This window comes from Taudactylus pleione, unplaced genomic scaffold, assembly GCF_031769625.1.
Source record: "Taudactylus pleione unplaced genomic scaffold, aTauple2 ptg000435l, whole genome shotgun sequence".
Lineage (NCBI taxonomy): Eukaryota > Metazoa > Chordata > Amphibia > Anura > Myobatrachidae > Taudactylus > Taudactylus pleione.
The window spans coordinates 1578118-1603675 of NW_028284837.1; the positions used below are offsets into that span (position 1 = coordinate 1578118).

The window sequence follows — 25558 nt, forward strand, 5'->3', positions numbered from 1 at the left end:
AGCCTCAGCTTGCGCAGGCTGACTGGCTTGTGTGGTTAGGAAGTCCGCATCTATGGATGATTACCCTGGCCTCATCCCTCCTGGAAAACGAGGACGCTGCCCCCATGTTTGGGAATCTAGGCAATCCCGTCCCCTGAAAATGCCTTGGTGTGTCAATCAAGAAGAGGCATAGGGGGGTCCGCGTGCAATCTCACTGGACTCATTCTGCACATGCACAGAATGAGTTCTCATCTGCGTCCTCTGTTGAATCAACCCCAAAGTGCATAAGAGATATTTTACAATACAAAACATTTTGTTTTACATGAAAGTCTAACTGATAGCTGTAAAATATAATTATTGGCAAAAAAAATTTCTATATCCGATCTTGGGCTCTTCTCATGAGATATTCCCTGGAATTCATGTCAGGCCTGAAAACTATGATAAAGCATTTAGGAAGAAACATGCAGGTCACTAGAGACCAACTGGATGCCAGGATGGCAAATATTTCCATGGCCACCATGTATTTCCCCTGAGCACTGAGGGAGGCTGGGATAAAGGAGACCCAGACACTGAGGAAGGCCAACATGCTGAATGTGATAAACTGGGCCTCGTTGAAGCTATCAGGAAGTTTTCTAGCCAGGAAGGCCACAATGAAGCTAATGGTGGCCAGAAGAAACAGATAACCCAGCATGGTCCAGAATGCAATGGGTGATCCCTCATTACACTCAACAATGATGAGTCCAGGTTTGGTTTGAGTGTCGTATTGTGGGAAAGGAGGGGCGAGTGACAACCAAGTGACACATAAGAGAAATTGTAAAAGAAAACAAGTAAAAATTATCATGTAGGACACTTGAGGTGTGGTCCATCTCCTCAGGCTGCTACCTGGTCTGGTAGCCATGAAAGCAAACACCACCATAATAGTTTTTGCCAAAATACAAGAGATGCAAATGGTAAACACCAGGCCAAAAGCAACTTGGCGTAGGAGACAATTTTCAGATTGGGGATAACCAATGAAAACTAATGAGCAGAGGAAACACAAAGATAAGGACACCAGCAGAAGGCAGCTTAGAGAATAATTGTTAGCTTTTACTATGGGTGTGTCCTTATAGTGAACAAAAAGTCTTAAAATAAATGCAGGAATGGAGGAGGACAGTATGCTTGATGCTGCCAATGCTGCTCCTAATGGATCTTCATAGTGCAGGTACTCTATAGGCTTCTGTAGACATTTTATTTTCTGGAGATTTGGCCACTGGTCCCACGGACACTTCTGGCAGTAAATGGAATCTGAAATAAATATATTACATATCATTTTTTTATATTTTGTATGGAAGTGAGAAAGAAAATAGTAATATAATACTTTGAAACTATTTCCATAGAAACATCTACAGTATCTCTATTCATGCAGAATAGTGAGCTAGCGCATTGTAATAAAAATCTAATTGGAGAAGTCAAATATCAATATTTGTCACACGCAATTTTATGAGAGAGGGACCATAATGACTTTCAGGTCATGGTAAGAATAGTAAAATTATTTTTAAAGTACGTACAGAGCACAAGCTATCCCAAAATAGTCTTCTCGAACTTTGCAGGGAAGCGACTTCCATAGACTCAGAACCACAAAGCTGAAATAGGAATTCTGCTCAGCAAAGTGTTCATGTATCTATTCTGATTTTCTACATTACTGGAATAAGAAATACAGAACAATTAATCCCTCTCCCCGTATGAAGAATATAATTTTTATGCTATCAATTATAAGGGGAGATAAGCACAAAGAAGGTTATTTTTGGCAGAAAACCATATTCTTCACTCTGCCAGTCCCATGACACAGTACTCTAATGGGTCATATAATATCTGTGCAATCACTGTGTCTCTTTTTTAACCATCATCTCAACCTCCCCTTCTCTCCCCTTTCTGATGGATGTTCCTCAAACATCTGTCCCTGGTCCCCTTCCCTTCTCATTGAGTAACTCATTTATCTCTGAGGTCATCATTCTTACTCCAATACAACCTGTTTGCAATTAACACACAACTTCACAGTTTCTCCCCTGACTACCTTTTGCTCACTCCTATATCTTGAATTGTCTGTCAGTCATCTCCTCTTGTATATCCCAATGCTTCCTAAGGCTTACCATATCCTAAAGTGAATTAATTTTATGTCCCCTCTGCAAAGACTACTTCCTCTGTTCTGTCTCCAAATTCCACTGTCCATGTGTCATCCTTGACTCCACCCTCCCTTTCACCATCCTTGAGTGCTTCACCCAATCTTCTTGCATTCACCTCCAAAACATCTACAAACTCAGTAACTTTCTCCCTTTGGAAGCCAATAAAACTATCCCTGGCTATCCCACTCTTGTCTTTCCCATCTTCATTCCATTCTCCACTCCATTGCCTGCCTCATTTCTCTCTACCAGCTTTCCATCTCAACTCCCCAACTCTGTCAGTCCTTACACTGAGTCCCTATACTTTTCAGAATCAAATTCAAACTCATCTCACTCATCAATAATGCCCTCAACCACTGTTCCCACCACAATATCTTCAACCTGATCACACACTCTCTGTCTCATCCTCTCTGCCAATGATCCCATTATATCCTTTTCCTTTTTTCAGACTTCTATCATACCCTGGAATACCCACTAATACTCTATATGACTTCCACCTCACCCACAGTCTTTAAATATGCCTTTTTAAAACTAACATTTAACAGTACCTTATTATACCTAATTCTAACTCTCTTGAATGTAAACCATACTGCTCCTCACATCCTCTTTGTATCCACTCACTTCCCTTTGGAATCTAAACTCTTGCAGAAGTATATCTCTCCTATTGGTTTTATTACATAATCATGACATTTTCAGGATATAATTATCTAATTATGTATTTATCTTAAACTGTGTAACTATCTGGCTAATAATAATATTAATAATAATAATAATAATAATAGCAATAATATTAATGTTATTTATATAGTTATTTTCGATTAATAGGACTCAAAGTGCTTTACATTTGCCTTTACAGCATCAAATACAGAACAATCTTAAAAAGGGACATTACTGAAATTATTGGATGAACAGGAAATCTTTTTGAAGGATTCTAGAGTGGAAGAATCTTGAACTGTGTGGGGAAGTGAGATCCATAGAGTTGGAGCCACAAAGCTGAAAGTTAGACCCCCAAATGAATACAGGAAGTTTCTAGGTACTATTAATAGTCCTTCAACAATGCTGATATCTCCTTTGTGAGTATACCACCTGGTCATACAACTTCTGAACATCCGCGGGACATGGACCAATAACCACTTACACCTGCAGGACCGCAAAATCTTCCCCCTGATCATTGCACTCAGCTGCCCAGCTGCAAAGCTGACTTACCTGCAGGGATATCATCAAACACATTCCACATCGTGCAAGAAACGGACTGCCTACAACACCAACCTGCAGGTTAGGTCTATTGTACAATATACAGTGACGTGCTTGAGGAATATCTCAGACTCCTCATTATTGGGATCTACCCTCTAAATTGCAATTCTTTTCCCAATATGGATTTATCCATTGACTTTTAATTCTTCATTAGTCACTATGGTTCATAACCATTTTCATTGATGGTACTATTATTATTATTATTATTATTATTATTATTATTTTTGTCATTTATTTGTATGTTCATTTAGTACATATTATATTCATGTTTTATATATCTGGCTGTGACAGGTTCCCCTTAACATTGTCTATCCATTTCTCCTATAATCTCACTCAATTAGTTGCGCTATCACCATTCTTTCTTTTGATACATTTACCAGGTGACAACTGTACTATTAATAGCAGCAACCTACCTACATATCACATCTATATATACCATTTATTTATTATTTTTTGGCGACTACACAATACAGGTGACAATTTAGCGCAGTCATTTGTTATATCTAAAATGCACTTGCTGCTACTAGTTTCTCAGGTCTTGTGTTCTAGTGCACAAATTAGCTAAAGGTTAAATCTAATACTGATGTCATGTTTTAAGTTTATTTAATCAAAGACATAGAAATTGTGCCTGTATACATACTACAGTAACTGTATTTGCTAGTAATGACTGTCCATGCATGTGTTATGTCTCATTTTATTTGTAATTTTCATCATATATGTGTAACAATAATCAAACAAGGTGGAATGGAGTAAATAGAGATGTGTGGGTTCAGTTTTATTCGGTTCTTATCGCAAAATTAGCGCAAGTTCCGATTAGTTCGTATTTATCTTATTTGCTATCCAAAACATGTGACAGCCGGGTAGCCAATATGATGTCGTTTATGAGAACCGAACATATCCGAGAAAATCAGAATAAAACTGAAACGCACATCTCTATAAATACACTAAAGAAAAAGGGAAAAAAACAGCACAGAGTGTAGGGTCAATAGACTAATAATAGTCAGTCATTCAGTATAAGACAGCAAATAAGATAATTGAATGTACCTGTTTACAGTGTGTACAGATGAACTTCTAATATATATTATATGCATGCTATTGTGTTTATTTCTTTCATTTATTTAATATATGTAAGATGGAATCTATGGTGCAATATAAATAAATATTAATCATGATTACGCTCCAAACATTTAATATTTTACTAATGTCTCATGTGTCTCGGAATGTCAGCAGGTCTGTCATTTACCTGTGGCATTAGATACTTCTCCTTGTAGACAGGGGACACATTGAAAGCAACACACAGGTTGTCCTCTTATAGCCGCCTTCCTGGTACCTGGGATACAGCTGTCACTGCAGACTGAGCGGGGGACCTATAATAATAATGGAGACAGGCTTAGATTTAATTCAGATATTACAAATTATTGTATCACCAATGTGTCCCATGTCATTCTTTGCACCTAGAAGAAATAAAGATCTCAAAGTATTATTTGTAACAATTCTAATATATAGCTCTCTTTGGGATGTAATCAGGAAGCCGACGGTATAAATGCCGACCGCTGGCTTCCCGAGTGTCTAATCCAAGCAAGGTACTAATGACAGGCATCGAAATCCCAACTCCTGTCATTAGGACTATGCCAGGAGCCCGACACCTGGCATACCAAACGAAGGTAAGCTGGACGCCGGGCATGGACAGCCGTGGGGGGGAGGGTTAGGTTTAGGGCTCCCGGGGGGGACTTAGGGTTAGGCACCCCCCCCGGAGGTTAGGTTTAGGCTAGGGGAAGAGGGGGATAGGGTTAGGCACCCCCTGGGGGACTTAGGTTTAGGCTGTGGGGAAGGGGGGGTTAGGTTTAGGCACTTAGAGGGAGGTTAGGGTTAGGCACTTGGGGGGAGGTTAGGGTTAGGCACCCATGCGGCCGGCAGTAAGTCTCCCCCGGGAGCCCTAAACCTAACCCTCCCCCCCGTGGCTGTCCACACATGGCGCCCGGCTTACCTTTGATCGATATGCCGGGTGTCGGGCTCCCGGCGTAGGTCTAATGACAGGCATCAGGATTTCGACACCTGACATTAGTGCCTTGCTGTGATTAAGCAGTCGGGAAGCCGGCTGTCGGAATTAGGTCTGCCAGCTTCCTGACTGCATACCTTTTCTAAACTCTCCCCCTATTACATTTGACCCAAAGAATATATGGGGATTTCATAGTGCGGACTAAAGATACTGTAAGTACAGATAAATGCTGACAATGGCCAATTGTTGACCACATTTACACTGTAGGAGTGACAGAAAGTTATCCAAATGATATTTTATAACAATAGTATATAGATTAATAAGCAAATACTAAGTTATATTTTTTATTCATTGCTGATGATATAATCTGTAACGTACGTAATTCTTGCTTGAATTCCTGCCAGTTAAATTGCATTAAACCTTAGGTCCTGATTCAGCAATGAACGCAGTTGCAAAGGTGCACGCAATCGGTCGATTGATTCGCATTGCTCATATGTATGCATTGCGGTGCTCGTGCATGAACTGGCACGTGCGATGGGAAATACTTTTGCAGAGGCTACGCAGACCCTGAGCACAGTGATTGACAGGAAGAGACGTTTGTAGGTGATGATGCAGGGGCGGTGGTCGGTTGAATGCAGGCGTGCCAGTGCGTTGGGATGGCATTGCAGGGGCATGCATAAATTATCCACTGTAATTCCATATACAGCCTGAGGCCTCATAGCGTGACCTGAAGTGAGCAAATCCTGAGTGAGGTCTGACCTGCCTTAACTGTGCGTATGGGTCCGATGTTACCGATTATTTCGCTATGTTGCCCAAGTATACAGATGTGAGTAAGGGGAAGTGGGCGTCCTTATGGTAAGCTGTGATCATAATGCAATTTCTGCATTTCACCACTAATATTAGCAACTGCGCTGCGTGCATTCTAGCAGAATAGCGATCCTTGCTGAATCAGGCCCACAGTTCACATAACTCCCTTAACATACTCCCTAGTGTCTCAATAGATTCCTTCTCCAAGCCAAATAAAAATAAATTAATTTGCCTAGGTTTTAAATGGAACATACATTTTTGATTTAAATGGCAAAATTATGTTTGGATACGCCATTGTCATTCACTAACGTTACATGTTAACAAAACACAAATGAAGTAACAGACGTGACTTTACCCTGTCACTGAGCTGATGATCACCCTCTTCCCATCTGTATGTCTTCTATCAATGCGCTACCCTGAAACGTTGATGGGATCTTAAGGCGCATATCCGCTACATGATATAAATGGATCATCAGGTTGTGCAGGTTCAGGAATGAGGGAGGGTGCCTTGCACTGAATGATATATATAGTTCAGTGTGAGCACATTGGACCTCATTCAGAGGTGGTCGTTGGATGCAAGCGGTCGCACTGAATCAGGGCAGCCGCTTGCATCCTGAACGGCCGCCTCCTTGTCGATCGCTAAGCTGTGGGTTACCACCCACAGCTTAATGACCGACCAGGTTGATGGTCACAATGGTGATCACCATCGCGACTATCGGGGCTTACGACCAGACCCTAAGGTTGGGTCTGGGCACTCGTAAGCCCCAGGGAGCTTTCTGCTCTGATGGAGCAGGAAGCTCCCCACTGACGTCACTGATGATGTCAGTGCGGCCGCCCACAAAATGGTAGGCATTCGTAAATGAATGCCTCTGTTTTGGAAACCACCCCCCTGGCCCGCCTACCAAACGGGGGCAGCTGTCGATCAACATCGACAGCCGCCCCTTTGGTAGCGAGCTCCGGAGTGACAGAGTTTATCTGTCACTCCGGGGCTTGTGCACGCGCAGTGCGGCCGCTACACGTGTGCAGGCCTAACCAGCGAGTCGGTTACGAGCGCATCGGCGCTAGCGACCGACTCTGAATTAGGTCCATTATCCACTGCACACTACAATGAACAATTGAATGATAATGATGTAATTATCGTTCAATCGTTCATTCATCGTGTAGTGGATATGCGGCTTTACACTGTCAGTCAGTCATATAGTGGCCACCAATTAGGGTCTGATTCAGACGTGGACACAGAAGTGCAAGCAGCGGCATCTTTTAGTGGTCACCCATGCAAATGCCGCTGCAAACCCCTTCCCTGGTGAATATTCATTCACCTGCTTGTGCAAGGACTGAGGCTCTCATTTTTAGTGTATGTGCTTGCTGTAAAATTGATTGGTGCATCCTTATACACCATGAGTCGCCCCATCTAAACCTGCACTGTGGCATAATGTGAAATTTGATAAGCGACGTACAATGAGAACCATGAGTGCCATAGCCTAATGAGAACTGATGGAACTGTGTGGCATATTGTGAACTGGGTGCAGCATGGCACAATGTGAACTTGATATAGGGCTCTATTTTCTACAATCCGCATTTGAAATGCAGATTGTAGTGTGATATTTTTGCCTAAATTCACATTGCGACAAAGCTGTGTACCTGCGAATCGCATCTGCCGCCTTATCACTGTATTTTTCATGAAAAATATAGTGAGAAGGTGCCTACACATGCACTGACTGGCTCACCATACAATCCCCCCCTGCAATTTTACTTTCCTCTGGTGCTCGGTGATGTCCTCTGGGGCTCCGGTCAGCTGGTCTCTCATCCTGCACTGTGAGCCTAGTCAGCTTGTCTATGCAGCAGCTGAGCAAGGTCACAGTGCAGGAGCCAGGAGACCAGCAGACCAGAGCCCCAGAGGACATCACCGAGCACCAATCACCCTGGATGCAGGTAAGTGTTTGTTTTTTGCAGTCATCAGCTTGTGGTCTATTTAGACCACACCACTGATCACTGGGGCCTGCTCCCGGCTCTGCTCTGCCTGTTAGAGCAAAGCAGGAGTCGGGGGAATTGGAGGAAACCCTGGATAACACCATCTCCAGGTGACGTTATTGTCACAGGGCTTCCCCAGCATTTTTTCACAATTTATTTTTAGTAACTTTGGCCAGATCACATTTCCCATTGCAATTATGGGAAATGTGATCACCTTACTAAAAATATGTGATAATTAGGGGTTGGAGTAGAATTTTACGAATTCTACTCCAATTGCCCTTTTGTAACTTTAGGTGATACTAAAATAATGTGAAAAGGGTGTGAAAACACAAAACACCCTTGTTCACTTTATTTTAGTAAAAATAATGTTAATAAATTTAATAAGAACTGTGAACAATGTAGCTTAATGTGAAATGGTAGAACTGTTTGGCATAATGTCATCTGGGAGCAGTGTGGCATAATGTGAACTGAGAAAATTGTGTAGCATGATATGAAATGTGTGAAATCTGGCCTGATTCAGACCTGCTCGCGAGCGCAAGTGGGTCGATGGTGGCCCAGTGCACATGCGCCTCGATGGAGCCGGCTCCGTCGTGCGCATGCGCGAGACCCGGATAGCGACGGGCTATCCGTCGCTCTGGGTCTCGTACCAGAGGGGGCGTGCTGTCGATTTTGACTGACAGCACGCCCCCTTTGGCGGGCGGGCCGGGGGCGTGACTGCCCAGACGGATGCGTTCCCATGGAACGCTTACCGTCTGGGGCCGGCCACACTGACATCACAAGTGATGTCAGTGGGAGTGCTTTCAGCTCTGTTAGAGCCGAAAGCACTCTGGGGCTTGTGGTAATGAGACCCTACCACAAGGGTCTCGTCGTAAGCCCGATGGTCGCGATGGTCTTGACCATCGCGACCATCTTCCTGGCCGCTCGCTATAGCTGTGGGTGGTCACCCACAGCTATGCGAGCGGCCAGGAGGCCGCTCTAAAAAACCAGAGGGCCGGCCCTGATTCAGATCGTCCGGCTCTGAATCAGGGCCACTGTCCCTTTCTGTATTAATTACAGAGTATAGAATACAAGGCACTACCAAAAAGTACCCTGTGATCAACAGGTTGATTGTGATTGAGGCGTTAGACATGACTACTATATACAACATGAAATACAGCTTATTCTGATCTACAGTACATTTATGCTACTATGTAGAAGAACACAATATTTTAGTTTGCATTACAATTTCTTCATAAATTGCCTTTTTTTATCAGTCACTAGATCACAATAGCTTATGTTAAAATGTTATACATATTTTTACTTAATATAATACTTTGGAATTAAATCTTACAATCTAAGCAAGTTCCCACCTCTTTTGCTCCCATTGACCACAACAACAGACTAGAGTTGATGTTGAGAACTTGTCCAGAAGATGCTACAGTGTCATAGCTGCCGACCTTGACCTGTCCCATAGTCCCTTCTCGGGTCAGCCTCCAGTTCACAATGTCATAGACTGCAGGGATGTCTCCATTATCATCAAAGTAAATGTCTCTTCCGCTGCTCAGGGTAACCCTGACTTTCCTTATATAGTGCAGGAGCTGTAAAGTACATATTGGTTGGTACTTTTCTTATTTACAAATCGGCCTCACTTTATTATTGTGTATGGTATATGCATTTGTGTGTGCATGTGCAATGTTTTGGGGGGTAACCACAAAAATTTTGTATCACCTCCATATATGAACGAGGTACCACAGGAGATACCTCCAATACCTGCTGCAATCCCTCCAATCCCCTTGACGGTTGCAGCTCCCATAGGTTTCTATGGGTGATGTGATGCTGGCATATTTACCAGCTTCCGGAATGCGATGTATTCCAGAGATTGGCTACCGCCATCTGAAGATGGCGTTTACACATTGTAACCAATGGCCTACACTTCACATAATTAGCTGGCAGAGGGCATCCCCAGAACCCTCCCCCTGCAGCACTCCGGGCACATCGCAGGGATAGACTTGTTTCAGAACCCCTTATTGCAATGATGGGCGGTAATCTCACGCTCAGATCACATTGCAAATATGATCATTAATAAATGGGCCCCTATCTATTTGTTATGTAGCCACAGTCCTGACTGACTCCTCCAAAAGAACTGTTACCAATGAGAAAAGCCACAATAATTACATATAGATATTTTATCTTTACCTGACTATATCAGTGGAGTAATATATTCCCCTGATGAAGTTGGATATAAATGAAATGCATAGAAACACTTTGACATCACTTACTGAGCAGCAACTTTTTAAATACTGTAGATGCTTGTTGGCTGTACTGGCTGTGGGACTTAAAAGGACAATAACTTTAAATGCTAAACACTCTTGGTCTTGCATTTCATATTATTGGTCTTTTTAAATACCATTTTGAGAACAGCCAGCAAGTGTTGGCTTTAAAAATCTGCCATTTTGTAAATATTTCCCTATTCTTCAGCGGTTGGATAACATTCTGTGGATGCAATTTAATCAAAAATCTCACACTACAGGGTTATTTCCCCCATGGCTTGAGATTTTTGGTATTTAATTAGGTGACAAATTATTATGTTTTGGGGGTGCTCTATGTTTTTTTTGGACACCTTCAGAGCAAGTCCAATTTTTCCTGAATCTTTATTTTTAGGAACAATGGTCGGGACTTGCTTCAGAACCACTTAGACCCCCCCCACCCCCAAGAACCCCTAGTGCTGCAGCTTGGAAGGATTCTGCGAGTGAGATTGTGGGACCTACTCTGCACATGCACAGAAACATCAGAGATGTACAAATCAGGGCCACTGTTTGGTCATGTGTGTGCTACAGAAATACATAAATAACTGTTGACCATTTTGAGCATTTAGATTTTCATACGCTATTCTGGACATAACATTACCTGCCATGGTTTCAAATTAAAAATGTCTTTACAGCACCCATTAGACAATGTTCCTTCTTTTGATTTACATTTTGTCATGTCCTCCAAAGCTTTGGCCAAAACATGGACAGCAGCATAATAACTGTGTGTATAGTTTAATCCGCTAGTATACATAAAGCTGTTCCTGACGCTGTCTATACTCTCCGCTCCTGTGCACTCTTTCACTGTAGAATCCAAAGTTATATTTTTCTGATAGTGAAATTGGCAGTTAAAGAGTTTCTCCCAATATACGTTCACCCAGGACTCTACCAATGAAGGGCGGACCTCGTTCAGGTAGTCACTGAATCCTGGAATCACTCTGTTGTTGATAAACAAACCAATGGATCCTGATAAAACCTGAGAAAAGCCTCCAGCTGAGAACAAATTAGACATTGACCAACCACCGTTGGAGACAAAAATCTTCCCTTTGATTTCCTGTTTCAACATCTCACTCATGATAGGAACCAAATCAGCATCAGATGCGAAAATAATGATGACCTTTACTGATGACTCTTTGATGACCTTGACTATGTGGGGAGCGTTGCGGTTTGGTTGAGATAAACGGATATATTCAGTGAAGGCCACACATGCTCCAGCCTTTATTATCTCTTCCCTGATTGGCTGAATTCCCTGCAGGCCATAATCACTTCCTGCAGCCAACAGACCGACCCAGGTCCATCCAAAGTGCAGAATGAGCTTTGCCAGTCCCTTAGACTGTTCCTTATCACTGGGAACAGTCCTGACAAAGGAGGGGAACATTATTTTATTACTAAGAAGAGAGATACTTGATGATGCACTTATCTGGAAAAGACAGAAAATTACACATATTTATAGTAAGTAACACAATATGAATTTATTAATGTATTAATTGATGTTCTCCCTGTTTAACCTGGTGAAATCCAAATGCTCTGCCTGCTAACATAGCGAGTCTGTGTATGAATCTGATGGCCCTGGGTAGATCACAGCACTGTATGCCTCAGACAACTAGTGACAGGTTGTTTTTTGTTTAACCAGATAAACAGGGACAAAGGGTCAACACAGTAAAGTTCAGCATGAAATACGGCCGCCAAGTACAAATGGTCGACAGGGTCAAAAGACCGACATGAAAATGGTCAACACATTATTTTTTTGTTTTCTAACCCTAATCTTCACCCTATTTCTCCCTCCTGGTGCCTAACCCTAACTGTCGGGGTAGGTGTATGACTCTAATTGTCCCATCTAATGCCTAATCCTAACCCTCCGGTAAGTGCCTAACCCTAAATAAAAAAGTATTGACCATTTTCATTACGACCTTTTGCCCCTGTCGACCTTTTGCCTGTCTAACATCTGGTGTCTATCTAGACATTGTAGACCTTTTAAATGTAGATCTATAGTCCAGATACCATTAAAAATACTCTACTAGGGGATACATCATTAAAAAAATATTCTTACCTGAGGGTATCTTAATACCCCCAACATATTTGCCAACATCATTGAGTTTGTGGAAAAGAAAGATCCTATGACAGCACTGAAGGCTGATTGCCCACGACACCTGTAGTTGGGGATAACTGTACTGGATTCAGATAACAAGTGCAAAGCTCCTTGTACCTCATAGTGAGGCACATTACACGTCTTGTACACCTGTAATCCTAACGTCATGTTGCTGAGAATACTGGTGTTCATGTTAATCTCTTTTACCGCAAACATTATGGTTAGAAGTTGTTGGTAGGAGTCCAACCGGAATCTTCAGGATATAAATAAACAGACAGGGTAAGTTAATGCAGTTACAGTAGTTGCACAGAACAAAATATAAACATAGTAAATTAGTAGAAACAGTGTAAATATATCTATATAAGCAGATAGAGATACTGTATGAGCTGCAAATTAACAGTCTGGCAAGAATCCTGACAATCTAGGTATTCCTGTCCTGATGGAATCCTACACTGAGTGTTTTTTTATCTGTAGACCTCACACTAGTGGGCCAGATGTACTAAGCTCTGAAAAGTAATAAACTGGAGAGAGATAAATGACCAGCCACTCAGCTCCTTACTGTCATGTTACAGGCTGTGTTTGAAAAATGACAGTTGGGAACTGATTGGCTGGTGGTTTATCACCAGTACATCTGGCCCACTAAATGAAAATTTTCATTGCAGAAATATTGATCTCTCTAATACTGCAATTCTCCGTTTGCAGCCCTGTTGAAAACCCAACACAGCTTTGAGGCTTTTAACCGCTCCACCAGCTTAGCGCTGCCAATGAAGAGTCTCTGTGAATGTGCATTTGAGGCCATCACAGAATTATCATTCAGCAGGAATCAAGCAAAGCATTTCCGGCCTTGCAGATCTCCCATTGCCTGGTACAGATAACGCTTTCTGACACTTGTTAAATTGGTCAGTAAATGCAGTCACCATAGCAGGGTGTGGGGACATGGGTAAATTGTGAAAATACAGGGACCGCAGGGGAAATCAATGATAAATCTGTTATGTCCCTGTTGCTATGTAGGATGAAGAGGTGATAATCTGGCAAAAAAGCTGGAGAAATGGGTTATCACTGCTTCATAAATAGACCATGGAATCTTGTTTATAGAAATCTTTATTGGCCAATGACCTTTTCTTGGAGGCCAGGTATTACTATGTGGTCTATGTACTAAGGTAAATGTGTAGTACACAGATATGCAATGTAGTACCACTCTGTTCTCCATACAAACTGTTGTGAGTTAAGGTCTAGTGTGTATTAAGTATTTACAGCTTGCAGTATTCTTAAATGTTGCCATGTGATTTACTGGGCTCTTCTGTAATTATTATCAAGAGCATTAAAAGACAAAACACTTATATATTTGCCTAATTCTTAGCGCATAGTAGTCCTATGGGCATGCAAAATATTTTTGCTGGGAAAGGTGGTAATTTATATGAAATTTAAATGAATTATGAAATATGTGAGAATTTAGTGGTATATTCCAAATTGCCACAAAACAGTTTAGTTTTTGTATTATGGGAAACAGCATGTTTCTCCACACATTTTCCAACATACAATGTTTACAGAGAATTAGGCCACACATTAAATGGAGGCAGTCCAATACTAAATAGGACAACAAACTAGAGATGTGCGGTTCAGTTCTTCAGAAATCCGAATCGACCTGAAATTCACGAATCCGGGTAAATCCGAGTCGCGGTTATGATCTCCAGAGGAGATCCAGGTAAATCCGGGTCGCGGTTCTGATCTTTTTGCTGTTCGGAATCCGGATTTTAAATCCGAATTTCTGGTTTTGAATTGCATAAATTACATGATTTTAGCTGTTTTTAAAACTTTTTATCTATTTTTTTTTTCTTTTTTTGTAAAACCAAATCCAGATCCAAAACCTTGAAGGAGATAGAGATCCTAAACCAAACCAAAACACGGGGGTTGGCGCAGATCTCTACATCAAACCAATATTTTTTTACATTTTCACCATGCTGATTATCAGCCAGGCCCACAATTTAAACCACTAGTGATTAATATCTGCCAATTAACAAAAGCTGAACATACTGTAGGTGCTCACTTACAGTATATGTGCAAAAAAGTGGACTGAGAGGCACATATTTGTATTTTTATATTTTGTTGACAATTAGAAAAAATTGTATCATATATAATGTTAAGGATATGATTATTTAGCATATTATAAGGTATGCAAAAAAGGAAGTGCTGACTATTAAGTAAATATTAATTTTATTTACAATATAAAATTAATAATAAATAATATAATAAATAAATAAATAATAATTTACATGATTGCTAACTCTTCCAAATTTTTTGATTTTGTATTTCATTTTAGTGGTAAAAGCGATCTCTGTTTGGGAGCTGCAGACCATCAGGTCAAATGTTAGAGAATAAGAGAACCTCACTCAGGCCCTGATTCAGAGCTGGACACTCTGAAAGAGCCCTCGCTCTGAATCAAGGCCGGTCTCTTTTTTTTTTTTTAGAATGGCCTCCTGGCCGCTCGCATAGCTGTTGGTGACCACCCACAGCTATAGCGAGTGGCCAGGAAGATGGTCGCGATGGTCAAGACCATTGCGACCATCGGGCTTGCGATGAGACCCTTGTGGTAGGGTCTCGTTGCTGCAAGCCCCAGAGAGATTTCGGCTCTAACAGAGCCGGAAGCTCTCCCACTGACATCACTCATGATGTCAGTGGGGCCGCCCCCAAATGGAAGTGTTCACATGGGAATGCCTCGGTTTGGGCAGCCAGTACCCTGGGCCGCCCACCAAAGGGGGCGTGCTGTCACTCAACATCGACAGCACGCCCCCTTTGGTACGAGACCCGGAGCAATGGTTTGCCCATCGCTATCAGGGTCTCGCGCATGCACACGACGGAGCCGGCTCCATTGTGCGCATGCGCTCTGGGCCACCATCGACCCGCTTGTGAGCACTCAATGCTTGCGACCGGATCTGAATCAGGCCCTCAGTGTGTATAGTTTATGTTCTATCATTATGTCATGTATTATTTTATTATATCTTTAAAACAACCATGAATGATTGGTCAAAAATCACATATGTATGCAGGAATGCAATGTATATCTATAAACTGTTTCTACAGAACAGTATCTAATGATACAACACTAATTCACATAGAAATATTCCAATGGTTTCAAGACATTCAGGGGGGAAATGTAATACTATGAGGGTATGTAGTTAGCATACTGCTGCTATTACCACCGGACAAAATGCAGAGTGTTAAAGCCCGATAGGCGTCTAAATGCAGACGCCAAAAAACCGACAGGCATCTAGATCCAGATGCTGAAATCCCGACTAGTCGCCATCCAGAACGAAGGTAAGCGGGGAATGGAAGCACTTAGCCGTGGGGGGAGGGTTAGGTTTAGGCACCACAAGGGGGATTTAGGGTTAGGCACCACCCCGGGAGTCTTAGGATTAAACACCAATAAGGGAGGGTTAGGGTTAGGCACCACTTTGGGGAATTATGGTTACGCACCACCCCGAGAGTCTTAGGGTCAGGCACCACCCTTCGGGAGTTTAAGGTTAGGCACCACAAGGGGGAATTGGGGTCAGACACCACCTCAGGAGTTTAAGGCTAGGCACCACAAGAGGGAATTGGGGTTAGGCACCACCTCGGGAGTTTAAAGTTAGGCACCACTAGGGGGACTTAGGGTTAGGCACCACCTCGGAAGTTTAAGGTTAGGCACCACAAGGGGGAATTGGGGTTAGGCACCACCTCGGGAGTTTAAGGTTAGGCACCACAAGGGGGAATTGGGGTCAGGTACCACCTCGGGAGTTTAAGGTTAGGCACCACAAGGGGGAATTGGGGTCAGGCACCACTACAGGAGTTTAAGGTTAGGCACCACAAGGGGGACTTAGGGTTAGGCACCACCTCGGGAGTTTAAGGTTAGGCACCACAAGGGGGAATTAGGGTCAGGCACCACCTCAGGAGTTTAAGGTTAGGCACCACAAGGGGGAATTGGGGTCAGGCACCACCTCGGGAGCTTAAGGTTAGGCACCACAAGGGGGACTTAGGGTTAGGCACCACCCTGAGTGTCTTAGGGTCAGGCACCACCTCGGGAGTTTAAGGTTAGGCACCACAAGGGGGAATTGGGGTTAGGCACCACCCCGGGAGTTTTAGGGTTAGGTACCACTGAGGGAGGGTTAGGGTTAGGGGGGGAGAGGAGACGGTTAGGGTTTTTACGAGTATTTTAACTGTTTTCCCTTTCAGCGTCAGTATTTTGTTAGGCAGCATTAGATCCGCCGACAATACATACTGATTGCACTATGGGTTGCAGTTTTGCTAAACTGATGCAATTCCAGGGATTTTCCAGCAAGTTTCTAGTCACTACATCTAATAGAACGAGACTGGTGACAAACTCACCAGAATCGCACCTTAATCAATCGCAAATAATGTTGGATATGCAAGTCACAAGATATAATAGTCAGGGAGATGTAAGCTCAATGAAAATGCACAGGAATAACTTCCAAACCAAAAGATGTGATATCCAAGGCCTATAAGCACACAACATACGCAAAGTCTATATAAACTAGAGATATGCGGTTCAGTTCTCCATTAATCCGAATACCAATTTTGTGAATCCGGACAGATCAGCGATTCAGAATTTGGATTTTAAATCTGAATTTGGGGTTTTGGATTGCAAAACTTAAATCATTTTAGCTGTTTTTAAAAAAAATCTTTTTAGCGACTCGGGTCCTTTCGGGAGACCCTCCTATGATGTAGTCTAGTGGATGAGCATCGGACAGTACTTTACTATTGTTATGTTTTATATGATAATTTGGTTTGCTGAATAGAGGTTTATAATCTTGGTTGGATTTTGAAATAAGATTATAACACAGTTATATACGGATATATGTTGTTCCAGTAAAGTCTAATATATCGATTACTTGTATGTAAGTTATATGTTATGCCACTGATGTGTACTGATGGATGTGACAAAATTAGTGTATGGTGTTCTTTGCTTCCACAAATAAAGTTTAAAAAAAAAAAAAAAAAAAAAATCTTTTTAGCATTATTTAGAAAAAAAATCCAGATCCAATACCAAAACCAAAACACGTAGATGAATTCAGATCCAAAAACAAAACTAAAGCTCAGGAATCAGCACACATCTCTAATATAAACTAGCCTACACGATGTTTCCCTACAAATATCACACTTGTCCGAGTTACTCAGGGGAGGAGTAACTGCAGTTCAGGAGAACGCGCAGGATGGCTGATTTCAGCGGAACATCCAAGAATGATCTTGAGACCGTGTGCCAGGAAAAGGGCATTCCATTCCCCTACAATGCAACCACAAGTGACATGAGGAAGGCGCTCAGGGGCAGGGAGGAGTCGAATCAGACGGAGGTGGAAAGTGTGGCCGGCGTTACATCGGACGCCCCTCAGAACATGGTGAGAGCAACAAGTCCCTCCCCCTCTCGCAGCAGTTATGTTTCCCAGCATTCCCCAGCATGGCAGGGATCACAACGAATGGATACCCTAGCGCAGGGGTGGGGAACCTTTTTTCTGCTGAGGGCCATTTTGATATATATAACATTATTCGTGAGACTGGTGATGTCACACAGGGGTGGGGCCACAATTGCTTGCGATTACAGCAATGCCCAGAGCATCCTAAGGATGCTTTGGGGAGCTGTAAGGGCAGCGGTGTGACTGTATGAAGCATCCAGGTGGCACTGCTGCATAGATTCTGGCTGCAGGGTGCCATTCTAGCACCCTGCTAGCCAGATGAGGCTAGTAGAAAAAAGCTCAGAGGGCCAGACCAAATTACTCCACGGGCCTTATACGGCGCCCTGGCCTGAGGTTCCCCATCCCTGCCCTAGCGGATCAGCTAGCAGAATTGGGAGAAAGGGCAATGGAGCAGGAACGCATGCTCATCATTCGGATGTGGCATGGCAAACAGGCACCACTGGCCGTGGTACCCCAAGCACCATTGCAGACTACTGTACCCAGATCAGGATGTATACAGTTTGCCAGGTTTGCAGACAGCAATGGGGATATTGATGGACATTTGAAAGTATTTGAAAGGACTTGTAAACTACACTATTTACCCAAGAAGGGGTGGGTCAGACATATCATGGAGTGGCCACCGAGGACTGTGGTGACTATGATGAAGTCAAAAGGACCCTCCTACAGTGATTAGACCGGGAGCCACCCAGCTTGAAGCTGGTGGCCCAGTTAGCAGACAAGTATGTGGCAATTCGGACACAAGGGCAGAAGTGCCGAACTAGCAGCTGACCCAAATGGACTGTACAACCAGGGGAACACCTCTCTTCTGCTCATCACCCCCCAAAGCGGGCATCCTCCAACCCGGGTGCTCTTGGCCAGCAACAGCCCTGCCCTGTCCCTGCAAATCATCAGAGACCATCAGGGCCCTGACTGGACATGAAGTGCTACAGCTGTGGGAAAATCAGACATCTGAGGATGAACTTTCCCCCACCCCAAGCATCCCAGACTTGTGCCCCAGATCCGAGTGCTGGAGCCCGGCCAGCTTGCCTGAGCCCAAAGAGACTGTTCCTACTCCAGCCAGTCCAATGGAGTGTGGGGAGAATCAGGTGAACTCTACGGAGAGAGTCACATGCATGGCCAAGGGGCCACCCCAAAATATGTGGCGGCACCTGCAGACGATCCAAGTGGGGCCCCTGCAGGGACAAGGATTAAGAGACTCTGGGGCCTCAATCACTGTTGTGAGCCCCTGCCAAATTGATCCTGCCACTCTTCTGCTCAACAGGAGGTTTCTGTCATCCCTGAGCTCACCTTAGGACACCTGCATTACGGTTTGACTGGTCGCACTGGCAAAGTGACTGTGGCAGGTGGAATGGAGCAAGAGGTACCTGTGGTGAGAGTCTACCTGGACTGGGGAGCTGGCCCAGAGTTGAAGGATGTTGCCATCATGGATGGCCTTCCAACTGATGTGGTCCTGGGGAATGACCTTGGTGGTGGAATCGTTACTATGTTTGCTGACGCCATCGCCTGGTGTCAAGTTTCCAGATCACAGTCTACCACATCTGTACCAGAGCAACTCAGCCCAGAGGAAAATACCATAGCGGCTAGACAACTGCCAGCGCAGCCTGCCACAGCATCAACCAGCCCAGAGGAAAAGATTACAGCGACTAGATCAGCATGACTACCGAGCATGCCTTTTGCCTCTGGTATGCCTACATCCCCTAGCAATGCAGAGGATGTTGGTCCCGGCTCATTGGATCCTGTGGGGGTACCCAGTGATGCTCCTGTCGCTAGTGGTTTGCCAACTTTGGCGGTGAGTATGAGTGACCACGCTGACTTCCCTTTGACTGACCTCAACCAGACTGACCCTAGCAATCCCAACTCCTACCGCCCTGTAGACTGTCCCTACTTAGAAGGAAGTGAGGGCCACAGACAGGAGTTCAGGGCAGCTCAACTTGCTGACCCATCTCTGGAAGGCATATCGTGCCACACTGGCAGCAGCCTTTCAGGGATGGTGGCCGTGAGTGTGACCTGGTGGGAAGGGTTAAGATACAGGGTAGCCAGGAACGTAGGAGGGGATAGGCCAGTTAGGGAGCAAGGTCCCCTGCTTGTGCCAAGTCGTTCGGGGAAGACACGCAGCCTACCCGTGGTGGATGCCACACAGAGCTCAGAGGCTGGTGATCTGTCCACGATCACTGTAGAACAGGTAGCGGACAAGGTGGTGAGAGAAGACCTAGGTGACAGGGTAGGTTCCCCTAGTCATAGGTCGTTGGAGGAGGATGGTAGGCCAGGTCTAACAGGTAGTGCAGACAGATACCAGGTGGAGATGACAGAGGTGCAGTGCCTGGGGTATAGAGTGGGGGGAGACAGAGGTAGGCCCAGACCAGTGGAGATAGAGGCAACCAGAGACTGTCCCCATCCCACAACCCCAAGACAGGTACTGACCTTAGAAACTGTAAGGCCCTACGGACGAGTTGTCCCTGACTTTAGTACTGTAGTCACACCCCTTACATATTGGACTAGGGAGGGACTTCCCAAGTCAGTGGACTGGATACCCTCTTGTGAGTTGGCATTCCAGTCATTGTAGGAGACTCTGGTACTAGCTCCAGTGCAGATGGTGCAAATTCAGGACCAGGACATTGTGGTATGAACTAATGCGTCATTGCATGGACTGGGAGCAGTATGGAGCCAGGAGAAGCCATATGGGCAGGAGCACTCTTTGGCTTGTTTGAGCAGGACAATGCTACGGTGGGAGGTGGGGTATGCCACAATTGGAACACAGTGGTTGGCAATTGTTTGGGCATTGGACCCCTTTCAGTACTATGGGCCTGATTCAGAGCTGCTCGCTCTGACAGAGTGCTCGCTCTGAATCAGGGCAGGGCTTTTTTTTTTTTGGAGCGGCCTCCTGGCCGCTCGCATAGCTGTGGATGACAACCCTTGTGGTAGGGTCTCGCCCATCGCAAGCCCCAGAGAGCTTTCAACTCTAACAGAGCCAGAAGCTTTCCACTGACATCACTTGTGATGTCAGTGGGGCCGCCCCCAAATGGTAGGCATTCTCATGGGAACACCTCCGTATTGGCAGCCACCCCCCTGGCCTGCCCACCAAATGGGGTGAGCTGTCACTCAACATCGACAGCTCGCCCCCTTTGGTGCAAGACCCAGAGCGACTGAGTGCCAGTCACTAGCCGGGTCTCGCGCTTGCACACGATGGAGCCGGCTCCATCGTGCGCATGCTCTGTGGGCCACCATCAAACCGGTTGCGAGCGCTCAGCGCTTGCGACCGGGTCTGAATCAGGCCCTATGTGTGCGACTGGCCCCCCAAAAGGGAGACTGACAGACTGTTGTGGTGGAGCCTTGGACTTCAGTGTTACTATTTGGACATTGTGCACCGACATGGAAAGGCCCACTGCAATATGGATGAACTGTCTAGGCTGGAGCCAAAGCCCCCCAGATAGCATCCTTTCACCTCAAGAGTCTGCGGGACCAGGAGCCAAATCATTAAAACATGGCCCCCTGGTGACCCGCATGGATGAGTGGGGGAGAAATGTGGCCAGAGGCTGACTACACGTGATTAAAATGGCTGCCATGGCACTGAAGAGATTAACCCACAGCACCATTTTTAAAAGGACCTTTAGGCGCAGCGCGCCACGTACTGTGAATGTGTAAGTAATGTGTTTAAACATGTCATTCAATGTGCTGTGCGTAGTTGTGGAAATGTACTTTTTAAATGTTTAGCCTATGCACTTATAAGGAAAGTATAAGTTGTTTTGTTTTCAAAGGCTGTAACATTTAAGTCAAATGGTAATGAGATATTCTCACCTCCTAGTGACATGTTAATATCCTGATGTAGTGACCAAACCTTCGTTTAGCACTTTCATTGAAATGCAATGCAGAGGTCTCTGGTGTGTCTCTATGTACAATACCCAGCAAGTGTGGGAAAAACAATTTGTTTTTTTAAGCAGCTCCTATTGGGTGTAACTTCCTAAGAACCCAGAAGGTGTTAAAACTGGGAAATCCAAAACTGGTTTTAGTTGTAGATATGTAAAAGGATGAATGCCCTTGAAATTTGCATTATATTTACCTTTTGAGAGACAGTATATGCTAACTCAATTTATGCTTTAGGAAGCCAACTGATTTTCGGTGTAGAAGAGGAAATTAGGTTAGTATCTTTAAAATGTAAGATGTGTTTGTTTATTTATATTTTGTGAGCTAGCATGATTGGCTAGCAGGAACCCAGGGTGGACTTACCCCCTTTTGTAATGTGTATTGGAGTAGCATAAAAGAAGGCTTTGTACCTGGTAATATTGTACAACCCTGTAAATTCTTTGAGGAGAAGAACCGCTTGATAAGATTTCTTGTATGCTGATTATTCACCTTCATTCAGAAGGGACGAGTCTTCTTTAAGACTTTGAGCTATAAACATCTTGCCTGACTATTCCATCTGTACACTGCGACCAACTGCGCCAAACGCTATTCTGTTCTCCTGCTGTTCTGGGTAAGAGCTCAGTGTCTCCAAGTTTAAGCCCTCTGCCAAGCTACGGTGAAGACCTGGTCCATTGCGGGGGATCAGGAGGAATCAGCCGACACCAATCAGGGGGTGTGGCCACAGCTAATCAAACGCATATGCAGGAGAAGCAGTTCCAGTTGCCGAGGTAGGAGCCTGATTGTATGTAAAAAGCGGTACCAAGCACCGCTGAAATGAGCTTGGTGGTGGCAGCTTCAGTAAACGCCCACGGCGCAGTGGGCGGAGTCAGTTACAGGCAGTCACTGACAGTGAGTGGGAGGCTGAAAGCGCTAACCCATGACCAGGACCGGCCTAAATGAAAGGTGTCCCGTCACAATTATCTATAAAATTTTACAATTGTAGATGTTCCACCACTACTCCAATGTTAGGTACTGGCCTTGCTCAGTTTCCCCTTTATGTTGTCAGTGTGCAAAGTTTTCTTTGAGAAATTAATTATATGAAGTTAAAAATTGTTTGTGTTAAGTTTGTGTATAAAGTTAACAGGTTGTAAATAATTTAAAACATGTTATATTGCTGTTACAATTTAAGGTCTTATTTAAAAAATAAAGTGTGTTTTCTTTCAATAAAAATGTTTTGTTTTCAGTAAGAAAGAATGCAATGTCATTATATCACACTAAAATTTTATTTTTGGAATGGTCCTCAAGATCTGACCCACTTGACATTCCTACTATGTTCTCCTAGGGACCTTACAATCTTTCACGGTGGATTAGGTGGAGAATATATTGACGGGGTCTGTTTGGCTGTTGAAGGTTGATGTACTGTATTGTACTTGGTCCTGGTAAGAGTTGACTTTGACTTGATTTTTAAGACTTACATCGGATTGCTGCTTTGCTAATAGATAACTTGGGTCATATGAAGCACACGTCTGTCTATTCTTTCTCAAGTATTTGTGAGTCTTGTTCTGGTGAACTGTGATGCTATTGTGGCATGCGTCAGTCTTCGACATTGGGTAATATTTCACTTAAACTGTTTAGTTTGCTCACGCATAAAGTCAAACTGTCATTTTCTTAATTCATCTGGTGTCCTGTACATACTCGTCACTAAAGGTTCTTTTCTTGTTACTGTGTCCCTGAGTGGCCTCGTTGGTTTCTGGTGTTGCCTCCTCTGTAGGCTTTGCTCCTCCACCAACTACAAAGAAGATTTTCTCCTGTTGCTCTTCAGACTGTACTTGTGGTGGAAGTGTTGGGATGGCAAGTGATGGATCTGACAAGACAAGCAAATATAAAAGTACAGTATTACACTGCCCCGTGTCAATTGTTTTGTGTACAAACACATATTAGAGTGTTTGGTTTCCATTATTACTGGCAAGACATTCTTATTGGGTTTGCCATCCTTAACAACCAAGGCAAAAAAAGTATAACAAATTTTGAGTTACTATAAAAACACTTTTGGAAGATGTGCAAAAAAATAAACACCATGGTATTGGACATTATTGTAATGTAATATGTCTAAACAAATAATGAACTCTACAGCACTTGTCCAAGCCATGCCGGATACCATATCATGTTTATGAAATAAAAGTTACAAACGGATTGCAGCTAAATATTTTATATGTACCTTTCTGTTTATAAACTAACTTTTCAGTTTGGTGATGAGCATGAGTTTATTACATTGTAGAATTTATTTGTTTTGAACAATTTAACTTTGGGACTATTCATGGCTATTTCACCATCGTCCTGTTGAGCTGTACGTGGCCTGCGTCTTGGCGGTGGAGCTGTGAAAAGAAGAAAAACATCACTAAAAAAGAACACTAGACATTTGAATACCACTTTTTTGGACTTTCAAGAAAAAAATCAACAACATTTAAGTAAAGCCAATACAACGGGACCAAAGTAACTATTTCTTTAAGATCAGATTATGATATATATATATTTTTTTTTAAATGGTTAAGAAAAATAAAGAATAATTGAACTTGTTTTTGTTAAACCAAATTACCTTTTTAAATCATTTAGAATGTGTATTGGGAGACAGAAGTATTATGCTTATTTTTGGTTTCCATTATCATTGTCTTTTGAAAAACAATAAATAAAAGACATGCAGTAATTAGAAAAATTGTTTGTTACTCACCGGATTGGGACTGAGACAGTGGTCAATCTGTGTCCCACACGTGTAGGCCAGGGAGGATGTCAGGTTGGTATTCTGTGTCTGCCGCAGCTCCTCCTCATAAACAGAACTCAGTATGGTGTGTTTGGCCCTTGCAAGTCCCATCTTCTGTTCTTCACTCATCTGCAAGTTTTTCTTTTAAGCATCTTTTAATATATACTGTAAGTTCTCCACATTCTGTTTTACACGGCCAACAGCATTCATGGAATCAGCAAATAAGGTCAGCAAATATTTTGCTGACCTTATTTTAAGGATATAATAAAGGTTATATTTTAATTTCAACCGGGTCACTCTATAATACATTTCTGATTAATATCAGTCCGTGAGTGCCCCATACCGGGAATTCTTTTTTTTTTTCTTTTTTAGACAGAGCTACTTTGTTCCTGGGTGCACCTCCCCTGAGAATAGATTGTATTATATTACACTTTAAGGATTGGGGAAGGATGGTATATAATTGGGTTTGTACGAATATGTTCTTGTTTTTCTGTTAAGACTTAATAACGTATGAAGGACAAGTAAGATTGCAAATTCTAGCACCTAATGAATACATTGGTTTTAGTCAGAAAGTGCTTATCGATTGGTCACATTGTCATGAGTTTCAGCTTGTGGCCAATTAATGAAGTCACCATTGAGTTATACAGGTACCTTCTAAATCATCACATGTTACATCTACTGACTATTATCACAGAGTTACCGGTAACTCGCTGGTGGAGCAAGTTAATAATCATTATAATAAAAAAAGGGCTATTACATTCCCCTCAATTCCTTTGCACAACCAAAGTTACATATATATATATATATATATATATATATATATACACACAAGAACCCATAAACGGAGGCACTCACGAGAGTGCCTTTAATACTACGTTTCGGGATCAACTCCCTTCATTGATCCCGAAACATAGGATTGAAGGACCATTTTATGTTATTGTCCAGTCTCATG

General features: G+C 43.3%; 1 protein-coding gene across 1 annotated transcript; it reads right to left on the bottom strand.

Annotated features, from left to right (window-relative positions):
- Positions 1–352: 352 nt before the first annotated feature.
- On the bottom strand, positions 353–24735 carry LOC148505883 (extracellular calcium-sensing receptor-like). The gene is made up of 8 exons (XM_088447599.1): positions 24577–24735; positions 23781–23841; positions 23544–23712; positions 12505–12796; positions 11056–11874; positions 9519–9746; positions 4636–4759; positions 353–1263 (listed from the first exon to the last, which is right to left on the bottom strand). The coding sequence occupies exons 1-8, from the start codon at positions 24733–24735 to the stop codon at positions 353–355; spliced, it is 2763 nt and encodes a 920-aa protein (XP_088303725.1).
- Positions 24736–25558: the final 823 nt, after the last annotated feature.

What these genes read in the sequence shown, in the direction of transcription:
- LOC148505883 (XM_088447599.1), bottom strand. Translation starts at nt 24,735, where the DNA reads ATGAGTGAAGAACAGAAGATGGGACTTGCAAGGGCCAAACACACCATA. An exon ending in ACTGTCTCAGTCCCAATCCG is followed by an intron (nt 23,842 to 24,576) that starts GTGAGTAACAAA and finishes TTGGTTGTTAAG; the next exon opens with GATGGCAAACCCAATAAGAA. An exon ending in GGTCAATGGGAGCAAAAGAG is followed by an intron (nt 4,760 to 9,518) that starts GTGGGAACTTGC and finishes TTATTATTATAG; the next exon opens with GTCCCCCGCTCAGTCTGCAG.